The sequence below is a fragment of the Procambarus clarkii genome, chromosome 69 (assembly GCF_040958095.1).
Source record: "Procambarus clarkii isolate CNS0578487 chromosome 69, FALCON_Pclarkii_2.0, whole genome shotgun sequence".
Lineage (NCBI taxonomy): Eukaryota > Metazoa > Arthropoda > Malacostraca > Decapoda > Cambaridae > Procambarus > Procambarus clarkii.
In genome coordinates, this window is record NC_091218.1 from 20,972,425 (window position 1) to 20,997,541 (window position 25,117).

The 25,117-nt window shown below is 37.3% G+C and overlaps 1 protein-coding gene across 4 annotated transcripts; it reads right to left on the reverse strand.

Moving 5' to 3' along the window:
• Positions 1-4,922: 4,922 nt before the first annotated feature.
• Nf-YC (nuclear factor Y-box C) lies at positions 4,923-19,981 on the reverse strand. Of its 4 annotated transcripts, none has more exons than XM_045764995.2 (9): positions 19,835-19,976; positions 18,717-18,801; positions 15,791-15,901; positions 13,248-13,433; positions 11,139-11,270; positions 10,807-10,962; positions 9,713-9,901; positions 8,186-8,341; positions 4,923-5,677 (listed from the first exon to the last, which is right to left on the reverse strand). In XM_045764995.2, exons 2-9 carry the CDS (start codon positions 18,750-18,752, stop codon positions 5,627-5,629), a joined length of 1,017 nt encoding a protein of 338 aa, XP_045620951.1. In that variant the 5' UTR covers positions 18,753-18,801; positions 19,835-19,976; the 3' UTR covers positions 4,923-5,626. The 4 variants fall into 4 exon arrangements, with proteins under 4 accessions (XP_045620951.1, XP_045620950.1, XP_045620953.1 ...); XM_045764994.2 differs by having other exon boundaries at positions 13,248-13,451; XM_045764996.2 differs by having other exon boundaries at positions 5,123-5,286; positions 13,248-13,451.
• Positions 19,982-25,117: the final 5,136 nt, after the last annotated feature.

Sequence of the window (25,117 nt, forward strand, 5' to 3'; positions counted from 1 at the left end):
TTCTGAATTTTTAACGTAGTTTCCCTCCATAAGTTTACGTTTTCTCTTATAGTAAAAGAAAATCATCAACATTTTATGATAGACTAAAATAATATTGAAACGTGTCTAATTTTTTTTTTTTTTTTTTTTTTTTTTTGAGATATATACAAGAGTTGTTACATTCATGTACAGCCACTAGTACGCGTAGCGTTTCGGGCAGGTCCCTGGAATACGATCCCCTGCCGCGAAGAATCGTTTTTTCATCCAAGTACACATTTTACTGTTGCGTTAAACAGAGGCTACAGTTAAGGAATTGCGCCCAGTAAATCCTCCCCGGCCAGGATACGAACCCATGACAAAGCTCGCGGAACGCCAGGCGAGTGTCTTACCACTACACCACGGGGACTGCCCATGCCCAATTAAATTTGTTTACCTGACTTTACTCATTTTTCCCGATGATTTTATCAGATGGAATTTTAACTGCAGCTATGTCATGGCTTAGTACAGTTGGCTGGATTTTTCTCTCTCATAAACCCAATGTACATTCTTGTATATAAATAAATAAATAAATAAATAAATAAATAAAAATATAAAATAAATAAATAAATTTATTTATTCAAGAGTCAAATTTCCGACATTTCAGATATTTTGAAAACTGCAGGGGAGGTTTGGGCAAAATATGACCCATCGCCGTTTTCAGTAATTGGCATATTTTCGATATAAAAGGTCGTTATTTGAAATTGAAAATAGGTGCAGAAAGTCAGAATTCGGCTCAAAAATCACGCTCAGGAGTCAGATTTCCGACATTTTAGATATTTTGAAAACTGCAGGGGTGTTTGGGCAAAATATGACCCATCGCCGTTTTCAGTAATTGGCATATTTTCGGTATAAAAGATCCTATGTTGAAAATGAAAATAGGTGCAAAGAGTCAGAATTAGGCTCAAAAATGAGGCTCAGGAGTTAAATTTTCGACATTTCAGACATTTTAAAAACTACAGGGGGGTTTGGGCAAAATATGACCCAGCGCCGTTTTCCGTAATTGGCATATTTTCGGTATAAAAGGTAGTAATTTGAAAATGAAAATAGGTGCAGAGACTCAAAATTCCGCTAAAAAATGACACTCAGGAGTTAAATTTCCGACATTTCGGATATTTTGAAAACTGCAGGGGGGTTTGGGCAAAATATGACCAATTGCCGTTTTCAGTAATTGGCATATTTTCGGTATAAAAGGTCGTAATTTGAAAATGAAAATAGGTACAGAAAGTCAGATTTCGGCTCAAAAATCACTCTCAGGAGTTAAATTTCAGACATTTCAGACATTTTGAAAACTGCAGTGGGATTTGGGCAAAATATGACCCATTGCCGTTTTCAGTAATTGGCCTATTTTCGGTATAAAAGGTCGTAATTTGAAATTGAAAATAGGTGCAGAGAGTCAGAAATTGGCTAAAAAATCACGCTCAGAAGTTAAATTTCCGAGATTTCAGATATTTTAAAAACTGCAGGGGGGTTTGGGCAAAATATGACCCATCGCCGTTTTCAGTAATTGACCTATTCTCAGTATAAAAGGTCGTAATTTGCAATTGAAAATAGGTGCAGAGAGTCAGAATACGGCTCAAAAATTACGCCCAGGAGTCAAATTTCCGACATTTCAGATATTTTGAAAACTGCAGGGGGGTTTGGGCAAAATATGACCCATCGCCGTTTTCAGTAATTGGCCTATTTTCGGTACAAAAGGTCGTAATTTGAAAATGAAAATAAGTGGAGAGAGTCAGAATTCGGCTCAAAAATCACGCCCAGGAGTCAAATTTCCGACATTTCAGATATTTTGAAAACTGCAGGGGGGTTTGGGCAAAATATGACCCATCGCCGTTTTCAGTAATTGGCATATTTTCGGTACAAAGGGTAGTAATTTGAAAATGAAAATAGGTGCAGAGAGCCAGAATTCGACTCAAAAATCACGCTCAGGAGTCAAATTTCCGACATTTCAGATATTTTGAAAACTGCAGGGGGATTTGGGCAAAATATGACCCATCGGCGTTTTCAGTAATTGACCTATTCTCGGTACAAAAGGTCGTAATTTGAAAATGAAAATAGGTAGAGAGTCAGAATTCGGCTCAAAAATCACACCCAGGAGTCAAATTTCCGACATTTCAGATATTTTGAAAACTGCAGGGGGGTTTGGGCAAAATATGACCCATCGCCGTTTTCAGTAATTGGCATATTCTCGGTATAAAAGGTCGTAATTTGAAAAGGAAAATAGGTGCAGAGAGTCAGAATTTGGCTCAAAAATCACTCTCAGGAGTCAAATTTCCGACATTTCAGACATTTTGAAAACTGCAAGAGGGTTTGGGCAAAATATGACCCATCGCCGTTTTCAGTAATTGGCATATTTTCGGTATAAAAGGTCGTAATTTGAAATTTAAAATAGGTGCAGTGAATCAGAATACGGCTCAAAAATCACGCCCAGGAGTCAAATTTCCGACATTTCAGATATTTTGAAAACTACAGGAGGGTTTGGGCAAAATATGACCCATCGCCGTTTTCAATAATTGGCATATTTTCGGCATAAATGGTCGTAATTTGAAAATTGAATTAATTTGAATTGGCAGTTTTCAAAATATCTGAAATGTCGGAAATTTGACTCCTGAGCGTCATTTTTTAGCCAAATTCTGGCTCTCAGCACTTATTTTCATTTTCAAATTACTACTTTTTATACCGAAAATATGCCAATTACTGAAAAGGGCGATGGGTCATATTTTGCCCAAACCCCCCTGCAGTTTTCAAAATATCTGAAATGTCGGAAATTTAACTCCTGAGCGTGATTTTTCAGCCGAATTCTGGCTCTCTGCACATGTACTTTTACCTGAATAAACATTTTGAATTTTGAATTTGAATTTTGGAAAAGAAAGGGTACTAGATGATTGACACAGGTCATAAAACTAGCATTAGTAACCAAGAGGAACCTCTGGAGAACTTACAAATCCACGATGGACATCATTGATTATGAGTTATGCAAAAAGGGCACTAAACTCGGCCACTCAGAAAATCAGATCAGCCAAAAAGTAACTATGACAGAAAAATTGCCCAAAACATAAAGAAAGATCCAAAATTGTTCTATGCCTATATAAGGGTTAAAACCAAAACAAAGGACTCAGTTGGATCCTTTATAGATCAGACTAACCCAGCTATAATGGATGATAAGAAGGCAGCACATTAAATTATTTTGTTTGTTTGTTTGAGATACAGTATATACAAGAGTTGCTACATTCATGTACAGCCACTAGTACACGTAGCGTTTCGGGCAGATCCCTGGAATACGACCCCCAGGAAGAATCGTTTTTACAACCAAGTACCTATTTTACTGTTGAGTTAAACAGAGGCTACAGTTAAGGATTTGCGCCCAGTAAATCCTCCCCGGCCAGGATACGAACCCAGGACAAAGCGCTTGCGGAACGCCAGGTGAGTGTCTTACCACTACACCAAGGAGACTGGTAAATTATATTATATCAGTGTTCACACTCTTAAGGTTGAATGACATCCCATCACCCACACAAATGATTGAAGGAGGGGAAGGAGAATGAATTTTGGAATATACCCATAACATGCAAAATAATTGTAAAGAACATTAACAAATTAAAAATCAAGCGTACTTTTGACTATAAGGAAAAGTACGTAATGGTTCAACTAAATAAATATCTGGTGCACCCCCATTTGTATTACTGTACTTAAGCATGGAGACCTCATTTTCAGAATATAGCTGCTCTGGAGAAGGCCTGCTTGAAGGCCACAGGACTAACAACACTGCAAACCAGGCATGACAGTGCAATCTCATTGAAACTTAAAATACTGAACAGTTAAAGAATGTTGATCCAGATATTTTCTTCAGGTCAGATGCAACACAAACAAGGAGCAACGGTTTCAAGCTCAACAAGCCACAATGTAGGACTGAGCACAGATACTTTTTCACCCACAGGGTTATTAACCCATTTTATGTTTTGTGACAATGACTAGGATCAATTTATTCTGATTTTTCAGCCTCATGGCGGCTTTTACTGGCACTGGCATTCTATTCATTCTTTAGAGAACAGCAACAATTTAAATTGAAATGCCAAACCTGGAATAAACTCTTTTGTTACCTCTTCCTCTGACACAAATGGCCAAGAAACAGCTGAGCATCCAGGTGTCTGATTACTTTTGATTTCCCTAAAGTGGGTTATGTTTACATGGGGTTGCAATTCATTTCACCCTATATAGATATAAATACCCTCAAATCAGAGCCAAAATTTGCAATGTAACCTCATAAGAATTGTTTAATTTCAGATTCAAAGTGCTGGAGAACAGAGCCAAAACTTCCAATTACTTGCAGATTGCACTGTATATGACCCTGCAGGAACGTTTGAAATTCCCTGCATGTGTGGTATAACAGTACATGATCCACACACAAAGACACAGGCAATCTTCCTTGAGGAAACAGCTGAATGCGAACGTTCACAGGCATCTATACCTGTAGTGTTTAAATATGATCTATGCAAGTTGGCTCACAAAGTTTTGAAAAGAAATGCATAGATGTTTGTAAAAGTATTGCTCCATGGGACTATACCAGAAATACCAGTAAGTATATTAGGCAAATAGATAGAGCATGGTGTATGTTCAACTGAATATTTCATTACTAGTTTAGCTTATTTAAATTTGTACGTAGTTCACACATACTCCATTGAATAAGACATACTGTAGTTGAATAAAATTCATCAGAGCTGTTATCTCAAGTGGCCACAATTGGGACAGGAAGCTGGCAGCTTGCAGTGGTGACAGTCACATTTAAGAGGGAAGCTTAAGTTCTATATGGCAAACCAAACGTTCCTTAAAAATTTGACTCTTTCAAACTATATTTTTTGGAACAGCAAAGCATTTTCTTATGACTGGAGGTTATTAAACAGGTACAATAAAAAAGGATAATTTTATTGCTTAAATTACCATAATTTACAAAATATTTTAAGAGATAGAAGTGCATTCCTCAAAATACAGTAGAATAATATGAATCAAAATGAAAAAATGGCCTGTTAATAATCTTATATATATATACAAGTCTTGCATTTGATATGCGAGTTTAGAATTCTGAAAATATATTGCATAAATAATCCTCCAGGAAAATCACTGGTACATACATCTGTAATGCTCCAGGATCAGTCTACACACAAACCCTCAACAAACTTCACGTAGCAACTCCTCACTGCTACAAACTCTCTTCTTGCCATTTTCCAAAGGTCTAGTCTTGAAACTTTTCAACTAGTCTTTACTTACATAAACCTGGGAAAAATAATAAATATGTTAAAACTAGTTGTCCAGAACTAGTTAGTGTGCAGCTCTTATGTGTTTCACTCATGATACAAAGAACTGCCTTTTTTCTGAGCCACTGGAAGAGTGAGAGATCAGACCGAGGAAAGTCTTAATTCCTTAAATTGTGTCATTTGCTCCCTTGTATCATTCACAAAAGCTTTCAGACCAACAGCCCACCATGTTTATAACCTTAAAAGAGCACTTGGTAAGAAATAACCATAACTTTAACCATGTTAAATAATTCCTGGTAAAGTTTGAACTTGTATCTGTGAAGCTGACAGCACATTCAGCATCACTTCAACAAGTGCAACTACTGCTGCTGGGCCTGACTCTGAGTGATATACACGGGCTGACCTCCACTCTGTAAAGATAGCAACATTGTACAAACAACATACACCCTAATATGTATGAAAAGACTATGTAATATGTTTGACATCTTACAACTCCATTAGACTTTGACAGTATCTATACCAGTAACACTATTTGTCAAAACTATGAACAGCAATAATTAAAATATTATTCAATTAAGAAGGTTGGTTAAGGTGAAAACCACACTGCAGCTCTTAGTACTTTATTACTCTGTGTGTTCAGTGTTTTTAAGCAATACAATTTTATGTATGTGTGTATATGTGCATATATATGTATGTACACTATATACAGTAGGAACTTCATTTAAAAAACTATGGGATGAATAGACATAGTAAACCACCTAAATTAATGGGACTGCTTTAAAGCACTCAAAATGTATTTTCTGGCACGACAAGATACTGAACACATCACATAATACATTCATTGAAACACTCGAGGACAAGGTCTCATGCACACAACAAAATAACAACCTCCTGGAATGATAGGCAAGATAGGAAAAGCAAAACAGAAGAGGTGAAGAGGTGCACCATAGGCACAACTCCAAAACACTATTTGCATAATTCTGCCACCTTCTCCACTGATTATAGGAAATATTGAAAGAAATATGGTGATGTTTAAGAGACAACTGGGCAAGTTCCTGCAGGAAATGCTGGACCAACCAGATTGTAATGGGTATGTAAGCCCACATACCTGTGCTGATCATGTTCATCACAAGACAAACCTGGCTCCCTCAGACTTGGGAGTAGAAGAACTCTTGGAACCAACTACAGATAAATCCAATTCATTGGAATCAGATATTTGTTGCAACTGGAGATGCCTTCAGGAGTCAGGGACAGGATGGTTTTTTTTTATTCTTGTGAAAGTGATAAGACTACATAAAAAATATCCGAGTGAGGGATGGATGGATGTGTGCAAAATAGTCCCATTGAAAAGCTGGGATGCAATGGCTACACTGAGATGATCCATCAACATTAAGGGCCCAAGACTTTTCTAACACTCTCCCTCTATACCTATTGCTGTGTTCAAAAGGGAACTTACATAAACTCATCTGAAGGATACCTAATCAACTGGGTTGTAATGCACACATCAGATTACAAGCAGTGGCATCTAACAGCCTCAAGGTGGTGGCCATTAATACCCAAGCTTGACTCTCAGCTTGAGGGAGCTCATTCTCTGAGACAATTCAATACAGTACAAAATACTAGGCCAATTGTCATGATAATGGTAAATATACTATACTTGAACTTTTCAGTTAAAGGATTAAGGATAATTAAGATATAACTTTCTAAAATTACAATGGCAGAGAAATTTTTATACAAATTTAAGTTTTTGATCTTAAGCCTCAGACTATCAAAACAATTACCTCGCCTGTATGCAGAAAGTATGGAAAAGGGGGAGGGAAAAAAATTAAGTATTCTGGGAAGTCATAGGGTTTATCGACATGAGATACACAGTTTGCTGGCTCGTGTTGTAAGGTGAGGGATTTGTGTTCAAGTTACTCTGTGGTGATTCTGAGGATCAATGTCCCAGCAGCAGCATGGTCTCTGACCAGGCCACCTGGTTGATGGTCTGGCGAACCAGGCTGCTGGACGTCGCTGCTTGCAGCCAGGCATACGAATCACAGGCTAGTTGATCAGGTATCCTTTGGAGGTGCTTAAGTTCTCTTTTGAATATCATGAAAGGCCAGGCAGTTGTGCCACTTATGTGTAGTGGGAACGTGTTGAACAGTCTTGGGCTTTTGATGTTGATGGAGTTCTCTCTCAGCGTACCTATTGCACATCCAACCATGCCTCCTAGTCTCATGTGATGTTATTTCTATGTGCACATTTGGAACCAGTCCCTCTAATGTTTTCCAAGTGTAAATTATTATGAATCTCTTGCCTGCGCTCAAACAGAATACAGATGTTAACATTTTAAGCAGTCCCAGTAATTTATATGTTTTATCGAGTGGTTTCTAGCAGTAGAGATCTTTGCACTCTCCAGATCAGCAATTTCTCCACCTTTGAATGAGGTTGTTATTGTGCAGCAATATTACACTCTTAGAGCACACTAGTCTCTTAATTAGCGTTTGGACTAAACCACACCCAGGCTTTGACTAAAATTAATCCTCAGTTTGGCCTAATACATGTGCTAATACACACAGAAATCACAATAATGTGATATACCAAATGAGCAAATCCATTAGAGCCTTGCTGAGGGTCTGAACCTACGTGGTGGATATACGAGGACCGACGTGCGGGATTCTCGTGGGGGCAGTAGCACTCCAAGTTGCAATTCTTTTCCATGTCCAGGTATAGTTGACTAGAGTGCGTCTGGGAACATCCAGAACATAGGTTCGAACCCTCACAAAGGCCTTTGTGGATATGTTCACATGTGCTAATTGTACTAATATATAAGGGTGAATTGGCAGGTAAACTATGTAGTCTATAAACTATGCTTTTATTAAACAAGGTTACATCGATAAAGGAAAGCATACCCAAGCTCTTCAATAACTATTTACCTGCTGCAGCTGAATAATTTGTGGCTGGGTGGTGACCACTGTCTGAGCCTGTTGTGCCACTGCTTGTATAGGAGCAGTTTGAATAATGATTGGCTGCTGAGTGGCACCAGACATCTGTAGTTTGATCATTTGTAGCTGCTGTGGGGTCAATTGGATCTGAAAGATTTGTGATCATTAGTAATCATTTAATTCATGAAAAGGTCTTGTTAACATTAGCTTGAACTTACTATTCAATAACTGATGAATTTATGTAATGAAGTTATTTCTATCTGTGACATATCTGACAACTGTATTAAAAGTTGGCACTGTAAATTTATAATTGTGACGAACAGAAGAGAACTGCACCCAGAGTCATGTACCTATATGGTTTAACTGCATTTATCCGAACCTAATTAAAGGCTTTCACTGTGGTCCCACATAAGAGGTTGTTCTGGAAATTGGAACATATTGGAGAGATGACAGGGAGACTTATGGCATAGATGAAACAGTTTCTGCCAGAAAAATGGGCACAGTAATCTGAGGCAAGGTATCAGACTGGAGAAATGTTATTAGCAAAGTACCACAGGCTTCAGTTCTAGCACCAGTAATGTTCATTGTCTATATAAACAATACCAGAAGTAATACATAATCCTATATACATGTTTGCTGATGATACGAAGCTACTAGGGAAGATGGAAACTTGTGATGATTGCCACGTCCTTCAAAAAGGACCTGGACAAAATGCATATATGGAACAACACTTGGCAAATGGATATTAATGTGAATAAATACTATGTTATGGAATAGGAGAAAATAGATCACACAACCTATAAATTATGTGTAAAAACTTTAAAGAACTGATAATAGAAAGAAATCTAGGGGTGGTTCTGGATGGGAAACTGTCACCCAAGGAAGACAAATTATATTGTGCAGAGCATATGCTACAGTTTCCAACTTTAGAATCGCTTTTAAATACAGGGATGAAGAAATATTAAAGAAGCAACTTTTGTGAGACCAAAGTTGGAATATGCAGCAGTTGCATGATATCAACACCTCAAGAAGCACATCAACAAACTGGAAAAGGTGCATGCAACTAAATGGCTTCCAGAACTGAAAAACAAGAGTTACAAGGAGAGGTCAGAGGCAATAAATATACCATAGCTAGAAGATAGAAGAAAAGAGGTGATATGATTATTATGTACAAAATAACAGGAATCAACAAAACTGACAAAGTAAAATGTTTGAAAACTGCAACTTTAAGAACAAGAGGTCAGAGTGAAAGCAAGGAAACAAAAAGCTGCTGAATTTTTGTTAGAAAGTTCACTTTTGTAAACAGAGTAGTAGAGAGCTGGACCAAGTTAAGTGAAAAGATGGTAGAGGCCAAAATCATCAGTAGTTTCAAAGCATCATATGACAGAGTACTGGGATGACAGGACACCACAAGCACAGCTTTCATCCTGTAACTACACGTAGGTAACTACACACAAGAGATAAGAGGGGAAATTAGATTACAACTTTTGTTACTAACAAAACTATACTGAACCTTACAGGTATTTGCTGTACTTGTCCATCAGGTCCAATAATTTGCTGAATAATCTGAATCCCTCCGCCAGCAGTCTGCTGCGTGGTTTGTTGCGCCTGTTGTTGGCTCTGTTGCGCTTGTGCTTGAGACTGAAGCTGAATGATCTGTGGTCCCTGCTGAGGTTGCGTCGCTGATGCTACGTTGGTTCCAGTTGTCTGCAGGTATAGTGTTAGAATTGTTTTTATATATTCAAATTAGAACATCTTTAGTGTTATTCTGTAAATCTACATTATATATATATATCTTTATATGTACTTCTTAAAATGGAGCAGCTAGAGAGGAAGAGACTGGATAGGTTGGCAGGCTGGACTGAGGGATTGGGAAGGGAGGCTTGATTGAGGAACTGCCAGACAAGACAGGATTGGGTGGGTGGGCAGGCAGGACTGAAGAATTGGGCAGGTGGGCAGGTAGGACTTGATTGGGTGGGGGTTGGATTGATCAGGTGTGTGTGTGTGTGTGGGGGGGGGGGGGGGCGAATGATAAGGTGTGTGGATTAGGGGTTGGATCTAGTCAGCATGTGCTTCTCCAGTATACATTCCCTATAAATTTCTTTCTATGGTGAAAATAATTATATTTTCCTCCTTCCAATTGCCATCAAATGATAAAAAACAGGAAACACATCTTGTAATACCAGTAGTGGTACAATCTTTAGCATCTGTTAAATGCAAACTATCAAACTGTGTGTGTGTATTGAGAAACTAAAATGCCTGTAATCTGAAAAGTTTCAAAAATATATAACACAGCCTTGGTTAACAGGCTATATACTGTACTCTAGACAACTGCAAGGAAACAGTCAATGCCTTTTACTGTGGTCAATATTGTACAAATTTAGAGTACTGTGTTGTTTCATAAACATCATCATTCACTGAAAGTTTCTCAAGAACAATAATTAATAATCAAAGCTCTTCAGAAACTACAATACTTAAGGTAAATTATGAACAAGGTTGGTCTATAATGCAACACAAGTATGAATATATTAAAGATGAATACACCAACATCCTTATAAGGAATGACAACAAATAATGGACAACCAACTGGCACAAAATGGGTAAATCAGCACCTGCACTGCAGAAGCTTGTCCTCCTGTCTGAACAATCTGAATAGTCTGCGGCTGAACAGAAGCTTGCTGTACAGAGTTCTGAGAGTTGTTGCTGCTGTTGTTGGCTGTGGACTGCTGCAACACTGCCTGGTAGTGCTGTGCTATCTGGAAATAATGCTGTTGGAAACTTGGTTAGGTACTGCAGAATGTTCACAGTATTATGTGAAATCTATGAGATTTTCTACACTACCTCAATGAATGAATGGAAAAATAAGATACAAATATGCTGCATTTTATTTATTTATATTATAATATATACAGTATATATTTTTATTATAAATATATAATAATACCTGATCTGTAGGAACTCCGGCACGGTTGGCATCCTCCCGACTCTTGGTAGGTTTTAGCTCGTCTCTCGGTACAATGTCAATCAAAAAGTCAAATTGGTCATACTTGGTAATTGCCATAGCTATGTCATTTCTCTGTGGGACAAGAAAGAATGATCTCACTTTAGAATATACACCATGGATAAGATTTTCTACAACTAATGTTTATGTGCCATAGTCATCAATATTCACGCTACCATTTGACTCCATCTGACAAATGCATCAGCTCATCTTTAGTCATGTATTTTGGTCTCCAACTCCACTATGATTCTAATTAAACTTTTTGTATATTTGTATACTGTAATAGTGTTCTTAGTATAAATCACAAGTCAAAACCCCTACACATGTATTTCAGAAGTGAATTACAGCGGGGTCCCAATTATACATGGAGATGTCTTACTGGGAACACCGTAAGAATTGATACATTTAAAATAACAAGAACCTTATGAGAAAAATAGGTAGCCATTCAAAAAATTTAATTTGATATACAATAGAAAAATACTACACACTTTAAATAAAAATGTATTGATGAAAAAATCAGAGTGCATATGATGAGCACTTTCCTGAGTAAGTACACTTAGTTGCACCAAAGGCAAGATCCCACTGACTTCTAGTAAGAATCTCGAGCGATCAAAACAACATTCCATGCCAGCAAACCTTTCAAACTGTTCCCTTCATGTCATATTGGTGCTAAGGAGATACTACAGAATACTTAATCCAGCCCAGAATATACTCAAAAACCCTTTTCAGGTGCATCTTGCCATCAAAAAGGTTCTGAAACGGTGACCATGCTAACACCTGTACAAGAACTGCACCCCAGAGCCATGTACCTATATGGTTTAACTGCATTTACCCGAACCTAAATAAAGGCTTTCACCGGAGTCCCACATAAGAGGTTGTATTGGAAATTCAAAGGCCTGTACCAGCCTTTACGTTACTACATCTGACTGCCTCCAAGTGGCAGCATCGGTGTCACGACAAAGCCCTCCAATCCAACCTCCAAGCATTCTATCCTGACTGGCCTTGGCTGCAGGTTCTATGGGCAGGCAGAGACCAGATCTTTTGGTGCTGTGCATGGAGGAAGAGGATATGATCTCCAGATGGAATATCTAACTTATTAACTAGGGAAAAAAACCCAGTGCATCAAACAAATATATATACCTCATCCTCAAAAAATCATATCACTGAAAATGGAAAAAAGCCTGCAGGAAGATAATGGTCTATGTAACATCCTGGAACTGACCCAAGACAGAGTCAAGCCAGACAATCATCAAAGGAGTCTACAGGATATTAACAGGCACTGATTCAGTCAACAATATATATTTGTAGTAAATATTGTAGTTCATTAAAAGTCTGGATAGTGATGTGGCAGAAATATATGGTTGTAGTGGATGTGTTGAGGCATTTTTGATGTGTTGTGGTATTTAATATTTGTGGCAGCCAATATCACAGCAGCATTCAAAAATAACCATAAAAGACAAGGCAAAAATGTGTAAGGATGTGGAGAACAGGAAAAGGGAAGAGGAAATTAGAGGGCTGATAGCAGAGCAGATACTGCCCAAGAACACGCTCGAAAATGCCTGCATTTGAATGGTGCATTAACCGAATATCTTCGACTATTGCCATGGCCAATCAGGGAACCACATTCTTCAGGGAAAACCTACTCCTAATTGGCTGCTTGGTAACATGTGACAGTTGAATCACATGCTCTAAGAACTCACCTCACAATTACCTCCATCACCAGTAAATAAGGCAGTGGGGGTAATCCTTCCTTATTAATCAGCAAACACCAGTCACTAATGGAAAACTGATTCAAATGGTGACTGCATACATTATTTTAATGGAATACATGAGTTATGCTTGCATAAATCTAAGTAAACTGTGCTGGATAATAAAACATTTCTGTACCCCTCATGTTATAGTGCTTAGGATACAATGAATATTAAACTCATTCAATATCAATGCACCAAATTTGTTAGTTTTTAAGCAATGTCATGAAACCAGACATATGGTTTATGAAAGATTCATGACATGGTTTTTTTTTAGCTTCAACACCTGGGAAAAGTAAGTTACCTGTAATGTTCTCCGTTTGTTGTCTTCTGTGTGTATCCATGCTCTGAGGGTGAGCTCTGTGATGAATATTTCCGCAGCTTTACTAAACAAGACTGGTGCTTCTGCACTAATCATCTTTACGTCATCATCTAGCTTCATTATACGTTTTATCCGCGCCAATGGTAACTCTTGTTGCCGAAGGTCAGTCTGGGAGAAAGTCAACGTCTTACAAAATATTAATATAAATGTGTTATGATAATGGATTAAGTAAATATTAAAGTCAATAAATATATTAATACAATATATTTTGTTATAAATATTTGTGTAACAAAAGTTACACAACAGTAAAGTTGAACCAATTTTAACATGAATCATGTGCTTGGCAATTTTTTTTCTGCTAAATTATGACACTTAAAACATTCAAGACTGTATAGTTAGATTTGTCTCCTAAAATATTAAATTTATATTATGCATCAAGACAGGTTAAAGTCATTCATTTAAGTCCACCCCACAAAATCCAATTTAAAACTCTTTGTATATTTGTTTTAAACATGATTTAGCCAGACACACACACCCAAGTCACACTTCTCAGATGTGTGGGTTGGGTATCTAATTTCTAACCACATTATTGTGACTACTATACCTGTAGGTTTAGTAAGAAGTCTCAATTTTTTAAGTTTAAAAGTTGACATAAAACAGTCACATACAAACTTATGTACAGTGTCCCAAGGTTTTATGTAATCTGTACTTGCAACATACACTTTCAAAGAATCAACTGAGGAAAGTCATCTGGGATACACAGTTGCCCACTGCTAAACGCAAAACACCTCATGGTGAACAAATAACTGTTGCTGAGACAAACACCACTTGTTTTTTTTTGTGCAGTGATTTTTGACATAGTACTGCCTACCTCAAGATTTTAACGAGATGACTGATAGCAATTGTGTCCTCTGTTGACATTTATTAAAACTTGTTTACTAATTAATGTACTGTACATAAAAAATAAAAGCAGGAAACATTAATATAATCAGATGGTTGAAATAATTACTGTATCAGTTACTGAAATTATAACACATTGTAATCTGCTCAGCCTCTGAGCACTAATCTATCACACTAACTTTTTTTTTCTCTCTGGACCTGCTAGCAGTTGCATTGTGTTGGTTCTGAGGATCAACATCCCCCCTCAACTTGGTCCCTGACCAGGTCTCTTGGTTGGTTGGTTGTCTGGTCAACCAGGCTGTTAGATACGGCTGCTCACAGCCTGATGTATGAATCACAGCCCAGTTAATCAGGTATTCTTTGGAGGTGTATATCAAGTTCTCTTTTGAACACCATGATTTAAACACAGAGGTTGGTTAGTTATGCCCCTTATTTTTAGAGGAAAGTGTTAAGATGTTATGAGCCTTTGATGTTGATAGAAATCTCTCTCGGCATACCTATTGCATCTCTGCTTTTCAACGGGACTATTTCACCCATTCTATCAATGGTGTTGATTCCATGTGCAGATTTGGAACCAGCCCCCCCCCCCTATTATTTTCCAAGTGTAAATTATTATATCTCTCTTCTGTCTGCACTCCAGATAATACCGATGTAAACATTTTAAACATTCACAATAATTTAGATGTTTTATTGAGTGGATTCAGGCAATAAAAGACCTTTGCACTTTCTCCAGGTCAGCAATTGCAATTTCTCCAGCTTAGGAGGAAGCTGTTATTGTGCAACAATATTCCACCCTAGAGAGCACTGGTGTGTTAAAAAGTATCATTATTGGTCTGATATTTTTTTGTTATTTTATTTACATCAGTTTGGAGGTTGGTTGTGTCCCCTATACAGTATTGTCTACTAATGAAAATCCTAGTTCTGTCTGCAAAGTGTGAGACGGTACTATAGTTTGTGTTCTTGTCTATGTCTGATATGAGGATGAGAGAAAGTACTGGGGGACCTGAGATTTTCATGGTGGATGTTACAGATTTTATTTTTGTGATTCTTACACACCGAGTACTGTTCTGTTCTGATTGCTTACACCTTTACATAGAATGACTTATTCCCTTCAAATTTTTCCTAAGACAACTTGGGAAAGACATCTTGAAGGTTCCAGAAGGCTGCTAACTTGTAAAACATGTCACAGCTAAAGATAGGGAGTCGACAGAATTAAAGTACCTTCAAGATGTCTTCTTAAAGTTAGAAAAAGATCAATGCAAAGACTGAGGAGAATAGCCATTTTTTATTCCTTGGACGCACAAGCAATCAGAAATTAACATTTACCGATCCTACTCAGGAACAAAAGTTGGGTTACATTGTGTAACTGTTTGCACCCTATTCACCCAGCAGTAACTGAGGACATGTTTGTAAAACCACTGCAAGTTAATTTTCAAGGGGAAACTAATAGGGTAATGCTTAAGATGAGCTGCTGTGGAGGAGACTTCTAACTTAACTCAAGAGTACATAGGCACACAACTGACTGCTATCATTCAATAGTTGAATGGTAGCAGTTCAACATTTATATATGTATATTTATATATACTGTATATATATATATAAACAAAATAAATTTTGGAGCCAACCTGTGTAAGTTGCCGAATCTCATCTGTAACTTTAGGCCAAAAGCCATTGAGGCTCTGCTGTGCTTCTGTCAGCACTTGCTGATTTACTTCCAGCTGCCCATCCACTGACATCTGCAATGATAAAAGTAACTTTAATATAAAAACTAACAAGTCCTAAAAGTAAAGCTTTGAGTAATGTAAAAAGGTCCTTTCTGATCAGATCAGTTAGTTGCTCCATAGGGCAAGATCCAGTCTCCAAGGATGTAATCTTTTATAGTCAAGACAATGATATTTCAACATTAATACCACAGTAACCTCTGCAAAGTTCCTGTAGTATTATACTCATGCTAGAGAGACAGATGGAAAACATTAAATTGAGCTTGGAATGACCAGAAGGCTCATGTTCAAATTCAATATCCAAACCATCTTTAGCATCGCAAAAGATGACCAATTAAGCATTTTCACTAACCTAACTTTCACCTCATCCACTTATAAAATAAACTGATTTAGTTTAGACAGGAAACCAGGACTGGGATAGTGGCAAAAGTATTACCCTATTCAAAAGAAATAAAATCTCAATAGGCATGAAACATTAAATTCTATTATCTGTAGCAAGAGTGAGAAAAGTCTTAAGTGACGTTTCTATAAAACTGAGAAACATTAAACATTTCCATAAACTAAGTGTTTATTGTTCAAGATATTACATCAAGAGACCAGGTGGGATCCAATGCCACATGGGAAGAGTGAACATTAAAGAAAGTTTTACATATTTTGCAAAAGGAAAGATTCAAGAGGTCAATGTTAAAGCCAAACTGAATAACTATGTCAAGAATGACATTCATGTCACCTCAAGAGTAACGAAAGCTGGTTAAGCGCAAGGCACCTTACTAGAAGACTTGGGAACTAAGGCTCAACCAGCCACAGTGAAGTAAACAGTCACAAGGACCACAAATCTGTCCAACTTTCACAGGAATGGTACCTTTCACCTTGACAAAGGTAAACAAAATACTGTAATATCCCAAAGGTTCTAGTCAAAGCACAATGTAGCTACTGCTAACATATCTTGATCAAGGATCAGAGAAACACATTCAATATTTGCTCTTATGCCAATGCAAAGAGGTACTTCAGAGGAATTCCAAACTCTGATATACATCCACCTTAGGAACACTTCAGCAAACTCTTCTGCTGTCCAAACTGGAAGAAACCAGGAAAGGCCCTTGCCATTTGCTAACAAATCGACATTCACACATGTGAACCACAGAGAGGCATGAAGAACTTGAAGCCAGAAGATAAGCTATTGCTAACATCAACACCATAGGGAATGGGTACAGGTGGTTCACCAGCTGATACAACCCATCACCGATTAGCTGTCGGAGAACAAATCCACCTGGACAATTATTGTGAATGCAATTTATAATATGCATCTAAATAACATTTGCTATAATACATTTTTGAGATAGTTTACATAAGAATATTACAGTTTTTATATGAGCTTCTGTTTCCAATCACTAATACAGTACAGCACAGTGAAACCTCAATAAAACAGACCAAGTGGAATTGAACCAACACCAAACAATGGAGATTCACATTATATTTTGTTTTTATTCTTGGCTAATTATCCCTATATGTTTGAGTTTTCTTACTGTAAATAATAGACCACCCAAAAATATAAACCATGCCTTTTTAAGAAAGCAAAATGATAAAAAACTATCTTGTTTGTTAAAAATCTGAATTTTTTCAACAACTTTGTTATTAAGGATGCCCCTTTGATTAGGGTGAAAAAGAATGTACGTAACAACTGTACTTAACTGATACAGACTATTCTTATTATTGAAAAGAATATCTATAAGAGTATTTAATTCAAAACACATGGAGAATGCAACTTATGAATGGGCTGTGTACCACAGGTGTTCATAATTGCACAATTCTATAAACAAACATATAAAGCCCATATATTTGAGACAAATATTATGAGAAACACTAATTTAACTTGAATGATGGCATTGTTCTGCTAGTTTTAACTCTATCAAAGTGGCCATGACTTGTAACAAATGCATCATTGTTCATAATTACATTTAATTTCATCTAAAGGCAAAATTTTCAAAACGACATCTAGCTTTCTCTTGGATAAACAAAGCTAATGGCATATTTATGACAATTCTGGTTACCTATCCAGTGTTAGTAGCTTTTCCATGTCACAAGAGACCTTTTCCTTTTTTTTTCTTCCAGTGATACATGCTCTAAATGTAATGAGCATGTAATGAGTCATTACATGCTCTAAAAGGCATGCCTTGTCCATGATAATAGTGTACAGTACAGTAGTCCTAAATGTGAAGCAGTTAACCCTAAACATGTGATCATCTGTCTTTCTCCCCTCTCTGTGCTTGATTATCTCCAGCTTAGTGTCCAGGGTAATGAATTGCCTCTTCCTTGGCACTGATGGATCACCAACGTACTTCACAACACAACTAGGTGAGAACTTCCACTTATATGGAAACTTAACAAAATCTCTACCTAACCAATACAGGCTGATTGAAGTTGATTGATGTGCTATGTAATTTGGACACTACTTGAATGCTGCACCCTTTGGATACATGCCCAAGGAGCACTGTCTTATTTGGATACAGGCCTATGGGGTACTGTATTTTTTTGGATACAATATATTGAAACCTACAGTAACAAATGTACTCGTCTCAAAAACAGCACAAAATTAGGTTTGCTCTCGGCGCAAGGTCTGATAATGAAAATTTGGTAATCTTCAGCCATCTTTTTATGCTATCCATTCTATAAAGGTTCCACTGTACATATCTGTATGTTGTGATTCATTTACAAATTTGAGCATGAACAATACACAAATTACCAAAGGGCATTATACAACCACAAACAAATAACTTAGAGTATAATGTAAAGATAACTTTAATAATTTTATTAGCTAGTTTATACGTACACTATGTGCAAACTCCGACTCGGTATATGTCTGCATTGTTCACATGTGCACGTGCGACTTGTTCCGATGAATTTAGCAACCCATCCTGAAAACGGAAAACCCCATCCCAAAAAGCAAGGTGAGCCATCTGGTGCAAGTTGGCAAAAGATAAAACATGACCTTATACCTGTGCAGGTATTCTGGTATTACAATTTTTTTTTTTATAAGTTGGCATTTTAGTCCCTACATTAAATACAGGAACTGGTTAAAGTTACTCAGGCTATGTTTTCCTAGCACACAATCCACCAAATCGTTTACATTTCGATACCCAGTTATTGTTTGGTAAATAGGGAGAGGGGGAGGGAGATGGTCATATCATATACAAGACGATTTGCCAAGCCTTGTTTTTTGTCTCGTTAAAACTATATAATTTAATGTGTTAAGTTAGGCTGTGTTAGGTTTGGATGGATTAGGTTAAGCTTGGATGTGTTTGATTAGGCTTGGTTAGGTTGGGTCAGGTTAGGCTTGGTTAGGATGGTTTGGATTTAGTTAGTCGAGGTTGGGTAAAGCTAGGTAAGTTTCAAACTCCGTTGGCAAACCGTCTTGTGTATTAAGTGACGGTATCCACAGGGAAGATGGTCAAATTATAAACATGCATTTCACACAAACCTGCTTTTCTAATTTTGTAAATGTTGCTAGAGTAAGTTGGGTTAGATTAAGCAATTTTAAAATCCACATACAGTAAGGAACAGTTTCTAACTGCCCATTCCTGCCCAGGGTTCGAACCTGGGTTGTTCAGTCTTGCAAGGCAAGCAGAAGAGGGGTACTAACCACCACACCGCAAGACGCTGTATAAAATATGAAACACAAATTTAAAGCTAAACTTGGGAAAATTACGGAATACCAAGTCCTGATGCATACTTAGCCATTTCTCAGACCAGTCTAGCCTCGAACTGTAATAACCTCCCCCACAACACAGTTATGGTAAGACCATGTAAAACCTGTAGTTATAAATCAAAATATAATTCAAGGAAGGAACGACCAGGGAGCTAATGAGGGTAGCCTGAAGCGGCGGCCGCCACCAGCCCACAACGGGAGATTCCCTACACACCTCGCCGCACTCCCTACCCAACACTAACTTTGTCCTGGGGTGGTGAGGGGCACCAGGGGCCACCAGGGGGCACCAGGGGGCACCAAGGGGCTTGTATCAAGGGCCCGCAGAGCCAAAAACACAGCACATGACGCCGCCGCCGCCTCTCAACACCAGTCTCCTCCGCTTGTAAACAAAAGATGGCGGAGGCTTTACTATATATACAATAATAATAAGAACTACGTAATGCGGAAACTAGAAAAGCCACCATTTTAATGTTATTAAAATATTGGTTTTATTATTTTATTTTATTTTGTTGAGAATTGTTAATTATGGAACTTTTATTTTTAATTAACAAGCAACGCTGCTACCCTATTATAACTCTACGGGCTCACCATAGCCCGTGTTACTTGGAACTTTTTGTTCCAGGTAGCGAATCTTGAACAACAACAACATACCCTATTATAATAATAATAAAAAATAATAATTCTATTTATAAGAAGGTACAATGGGTTTGTGAAATATATATATATATATATATATATATATATATATATATATATATATATATATATATATATATATATATATATATATATATATATATATTAGTATATTTTGGTAGCAGTCTTTCCTGTAGACATATATTATTATATATAACCGAAAAAGTAAGATTAATAATTCTAACACGAATCCCACAACCAAACCATCGCCAGAGAAATCCTAGTAAACAACACAGAAATCATCGATAGATACAGCGATAGCAGGCGGCTTGGCGTTTGCGAGGCATTACACATCAAGAAGTCAACACCAGCAATCAACAGCCAATTAATGCACAACTATATTCTACCCACCTCAAGACTTCGCTCCAATATAGAAGCATCAAGAAATATGGACCAATAGGCTTTCTACAATCACTTCTATTCAATACCCATTGTTTCATGTTCTGGCTTGTGTTGATGAAATTAATACCTTATTAAATACCACCTCACCCCATCCACCTCACTCAAATGTAGATATAAACAAAATCGGAGATGTGTAAGTTCTCGCACCATTTGGTCACCACTTGGTCCGAGAGACATCTCCCGTCACGCTGGGTGCAGTTGCGCCTCCACAGATCTCCAGTATCATCTTTTGATACTGGTAATGGCTCGAAAGGGCCACCACTTACGGGCTATTCATGCCCGTGCCACCTCTTGGGTGGCTTAATCTTCATCAATCAATCATGTAAGTTCTATTCAGTTGTGTATGTGTTAACTAAAGTCTTTGAAAATGTAATAAGTTTTACGAAACGCGCTCAAGTGTCGCGTCAGACTAGAAATAAAAATGAATTTTGGAGAATTGATTTTTGAATTACCTCCAACAGTGAAAAGAAATGTACGAAAGATTGAGAAAATTCGTGTTAGAATTATTAATCTTACTTTTTCGGTCATATATAATATATATATATATATATATATATATATATATATATATATATATATATATATATATATATATATGTCGTACCTAATAGCCAGAACGCACTTCTCAGCCTACTATTCAAGGCCCGATTTGCCTAATAAGCCAAGTTTTCATGAATTAATGTTTTTTCGTCTACCTAACCTACCTAACCTAACCTAACCTAGCTTTTTTTGGCTACCTAACCTAACCTTACATATAAATATAGGTTAGGTTAGGTTAGGTAGGGTTGGTTAGGTTCGGTCATATATCTACGTTAATTTTACCTCCAATAAAAAAAAATTGACCTCATACATAGAGAAAAGGGTTGCTTTATCATTTCATAAGAAAAAAATTATAGTAAATATATTAATTCAGGAAAACTTGGCTTATTAGGCAAATCGGGCCTTGAATAGTAGGCTGAGAAGTGAGTTCTGGCTACTAGGTACGACATATATATATATATATATATATATATATATATATATGTCGTACCTAGTAGCCAGAACGCACTTTTTGGACTACTATGCAAGGCCCAATTTGCCTAATAAGCCAAGTTTTCCTGAATTAATATATTTCCTCAAATTTTTTTCTTATGAAATGATAAAGCTACCCATTTCATTATGTATGAGGTAAATTTTTTTTTATTGGAGTTAAAATTAACGTAGATATATGACCGAACCTAACCAACCCTACCTAACCTAACCTAACCTATCTTTATAGGTTAGGTTAGGTTAGGTTAGGTAGCCGAAAAAGTTAGGTTAGGTTAGGTTAGGTAGGTTAGGTAGTCGAAAAACAATTAATTCATGAAAACTTGGCTTATTAGGCAAATCGGGCCTTGCATAGTAGGCTGAGAATTGAGTTCTGGCTACTAGGTACGACATATATATATATATATATATATATATATATATATATATATATATATATATATATATATATATATATATATATATATATATATATATATATATATATATATATATATATATATATATATATATATAGGTATATATATATATATATATATATATATATATATATATATATATATATATATATATATATATATATATATAGGTATATATATATATAACAAGGAGATAGTTGTCAGGAGAGGTGACAAGTCGCCAATATATGTCATTCTTAAAAAAGACGAATATCTGGCGAAAATGAACATCATACTCTCTGACCAAACTAAGTTCCAAAGGGTAACGAAGGACACTACAGCCGAATTAAAAGCAAAGGTCAACAAACTGATCGAAACTGTGAACGCCAAGAAATCCGGACTCCACCTGCCAAAGATCATTGGGGAATATAAACCTGGATATGCGTATGGAAATGTCAAGACGCACAAGCCTGGAAACCCACTTCGGCCAATCATTAGCCAGATACCCACACCCACGTACAGACTGGCGAAGCGACTCAACGGCCTGCTGACTCCTTATGTTCCTTGCGCCTTCAGCCTGAAGTCTCCAAAGGAATTTGTGGACTTACTGCGGGGCACACGGGCCACAGGGATAAGAGCCTCGTTGGACGTAGAATCGCTGTTTACCAACGTACCTGTGGACGAGACAATCGGAATGATAGCCGACAGAGTGTATCGTGATCCAGCCTGTACTCCTCTTGACATGCCAGAAAGTATTCTGAGGAAACTACTCCAAGCTTGTACTAAAGAGGCACCCTTCTTGAGCCCGGATGGGCACATGTATAAGCAAGTAGATGGGGTCGCCATGGGTTCTCCCCTAGGTGTCCTGTTTGCAAACTTCTACATGGGTACCATCGAGCAAAAAGTCTTAGTCGACATGAACTTGAAACCGGCCATACACTGCAGGTATGTTGACGACATTTTTACACAGGTACCTGATGTCAGACATCTGCAGGAGCTGAAGGAGGCATTTGAGCAGAGTTCCGTGCTGCGTTTCACTTACGAGACGGAAAAGGATGGGAAGCTGCCTTTTCTAGATGTAACAGTCATGGAAAAGGGCGGAGGTTTCCACACTGCAGTCTACACTAAGGAAACAAACATAGGAATGTGCCTAAATGCCAACAGCGACTGCCCTGACAGGTACAAGAGGAGTGTTGTTAACGCATACGTCGACCGTGCTCTCAGCCACAGCTCAGAATGGAAGCAAGTCGACGAAGAACTCTGTAGGGTAAGGCAGGTTCTAGTCAATAACGGCTTCTCCAATGGTTTCATCGAAGACATCATAAGAAGGAAAGTGAAAAGCCATGCAACCTCTGAAGAGACAACTAACACAACACCTATACCCCCTATTAGACTATTTTACAGGAACTTCTTTTCCACAGCTCATAAAACGGAGGAAAGGGTCCTGAAAGATATTGTTAATAGAAACGTTATCCCTACAGACAAAAATCAGAGGATACAACTGACGATTTACTATAAAACCAGAAAAACGGCCAGCCTACTCATGAGAAACTCTCCAGACACAAAACAGAACGCTTTAAAAGAGACTAACGTCGTCTATGCCTTCAAATGCCCACTTGGGGACTGTAAGCTCCAAAAAACCCAGTATATAGGCAAGACAACAACATCTCTTTCTAGGCGTTTAACGATGCATAAGCAACAGGGCTCCATTAAGGAACATATAATCTCTTCCCATAACCAAACCATCGCCAGAGAAATCCTAGTAAACAACACTGAAATCATCGATAGATACAGCGATAGCAGGCGGCTTGACGTTTGCGAGGCACTACACATCAAGAAGTCAACACCAGCAATCAACAGCCAATTATTGCACAACTATATTCTACCCACCTCAAGACTCCGCTCCAATATAGAAGCATCAAGAAATATGGACCAATAGGCTTTCTACAAACACTTATATATATATATATATATATATATATATATATATATATATATATATTATATATATATATATATATATATATATATATATATATATATATATATATATATATATTATATATATATATATATATTATATATATATATATATATATACATATATATATATATATATATAATATATATATATATATATATATATATATATATATATATATATATATATATATATATATATATATATATATATCCCTTTTGTACATTCATGCTACAGTATGGATCTAAAGCTACTTTTTAGCGAATATGAAATTGACTCGCGAGAAGGTGTCCTACAGGGTGACCCCCTTGCTCCTCTCCTTTTCTGCTTAGTCATTAAACAAGTCACAGAAGTCCTGTCCAGCGAACTTTACATCTGGTTCTTGAATGATGGTACCCTAGCTGGTTCCTAAGACTCCCTCCTGGAAGACATAAGAAAAATCCAGGAGCAAGGTGCAATTTTAGGCCTCACCCTGAACCCTTCTAAGTGTGAAATAATATGTTCCAACCAGGGCATCATAGAGAGAATAGAGGGTCTTCTGCCAAATATCCATATAACTAAACCTGAAGACAGCACACTCCTAGGAGCCCCCCTTCTGGGGTTGAAAGCCATCGATGAGGTCCTTGATAAGAAAATCGCCGACCTTAAGAGGATGGATGGGAAGATTGAGGATATTAATGCTCATGATGTATTCTACCTCATCACCAGATGCCTGTACCTCCCCAGGTTATAGAATTGTCTCTGAATTCACGAATCTCTACGCACTCCCCTCACAAAGTGACGGAGGGTGTGCGAATAATATTGTTGACACAGTTTACATTTGGTCACGTCTACATCAGCAGATAATGAGAATTCCCAGAGATACTTGTAAGCGAGTCTAAGCCGAGCAGTAGTAACATTTAGAAGTCTGCTGATTTTATTGAATGAACCATAGATGTGTGGCTCGTTACACAGAGAAATCACAACAGCGTGATGCATAAAATGAACAAATCCACGGCCCTTGTGGATTTGTTCATGTGTGG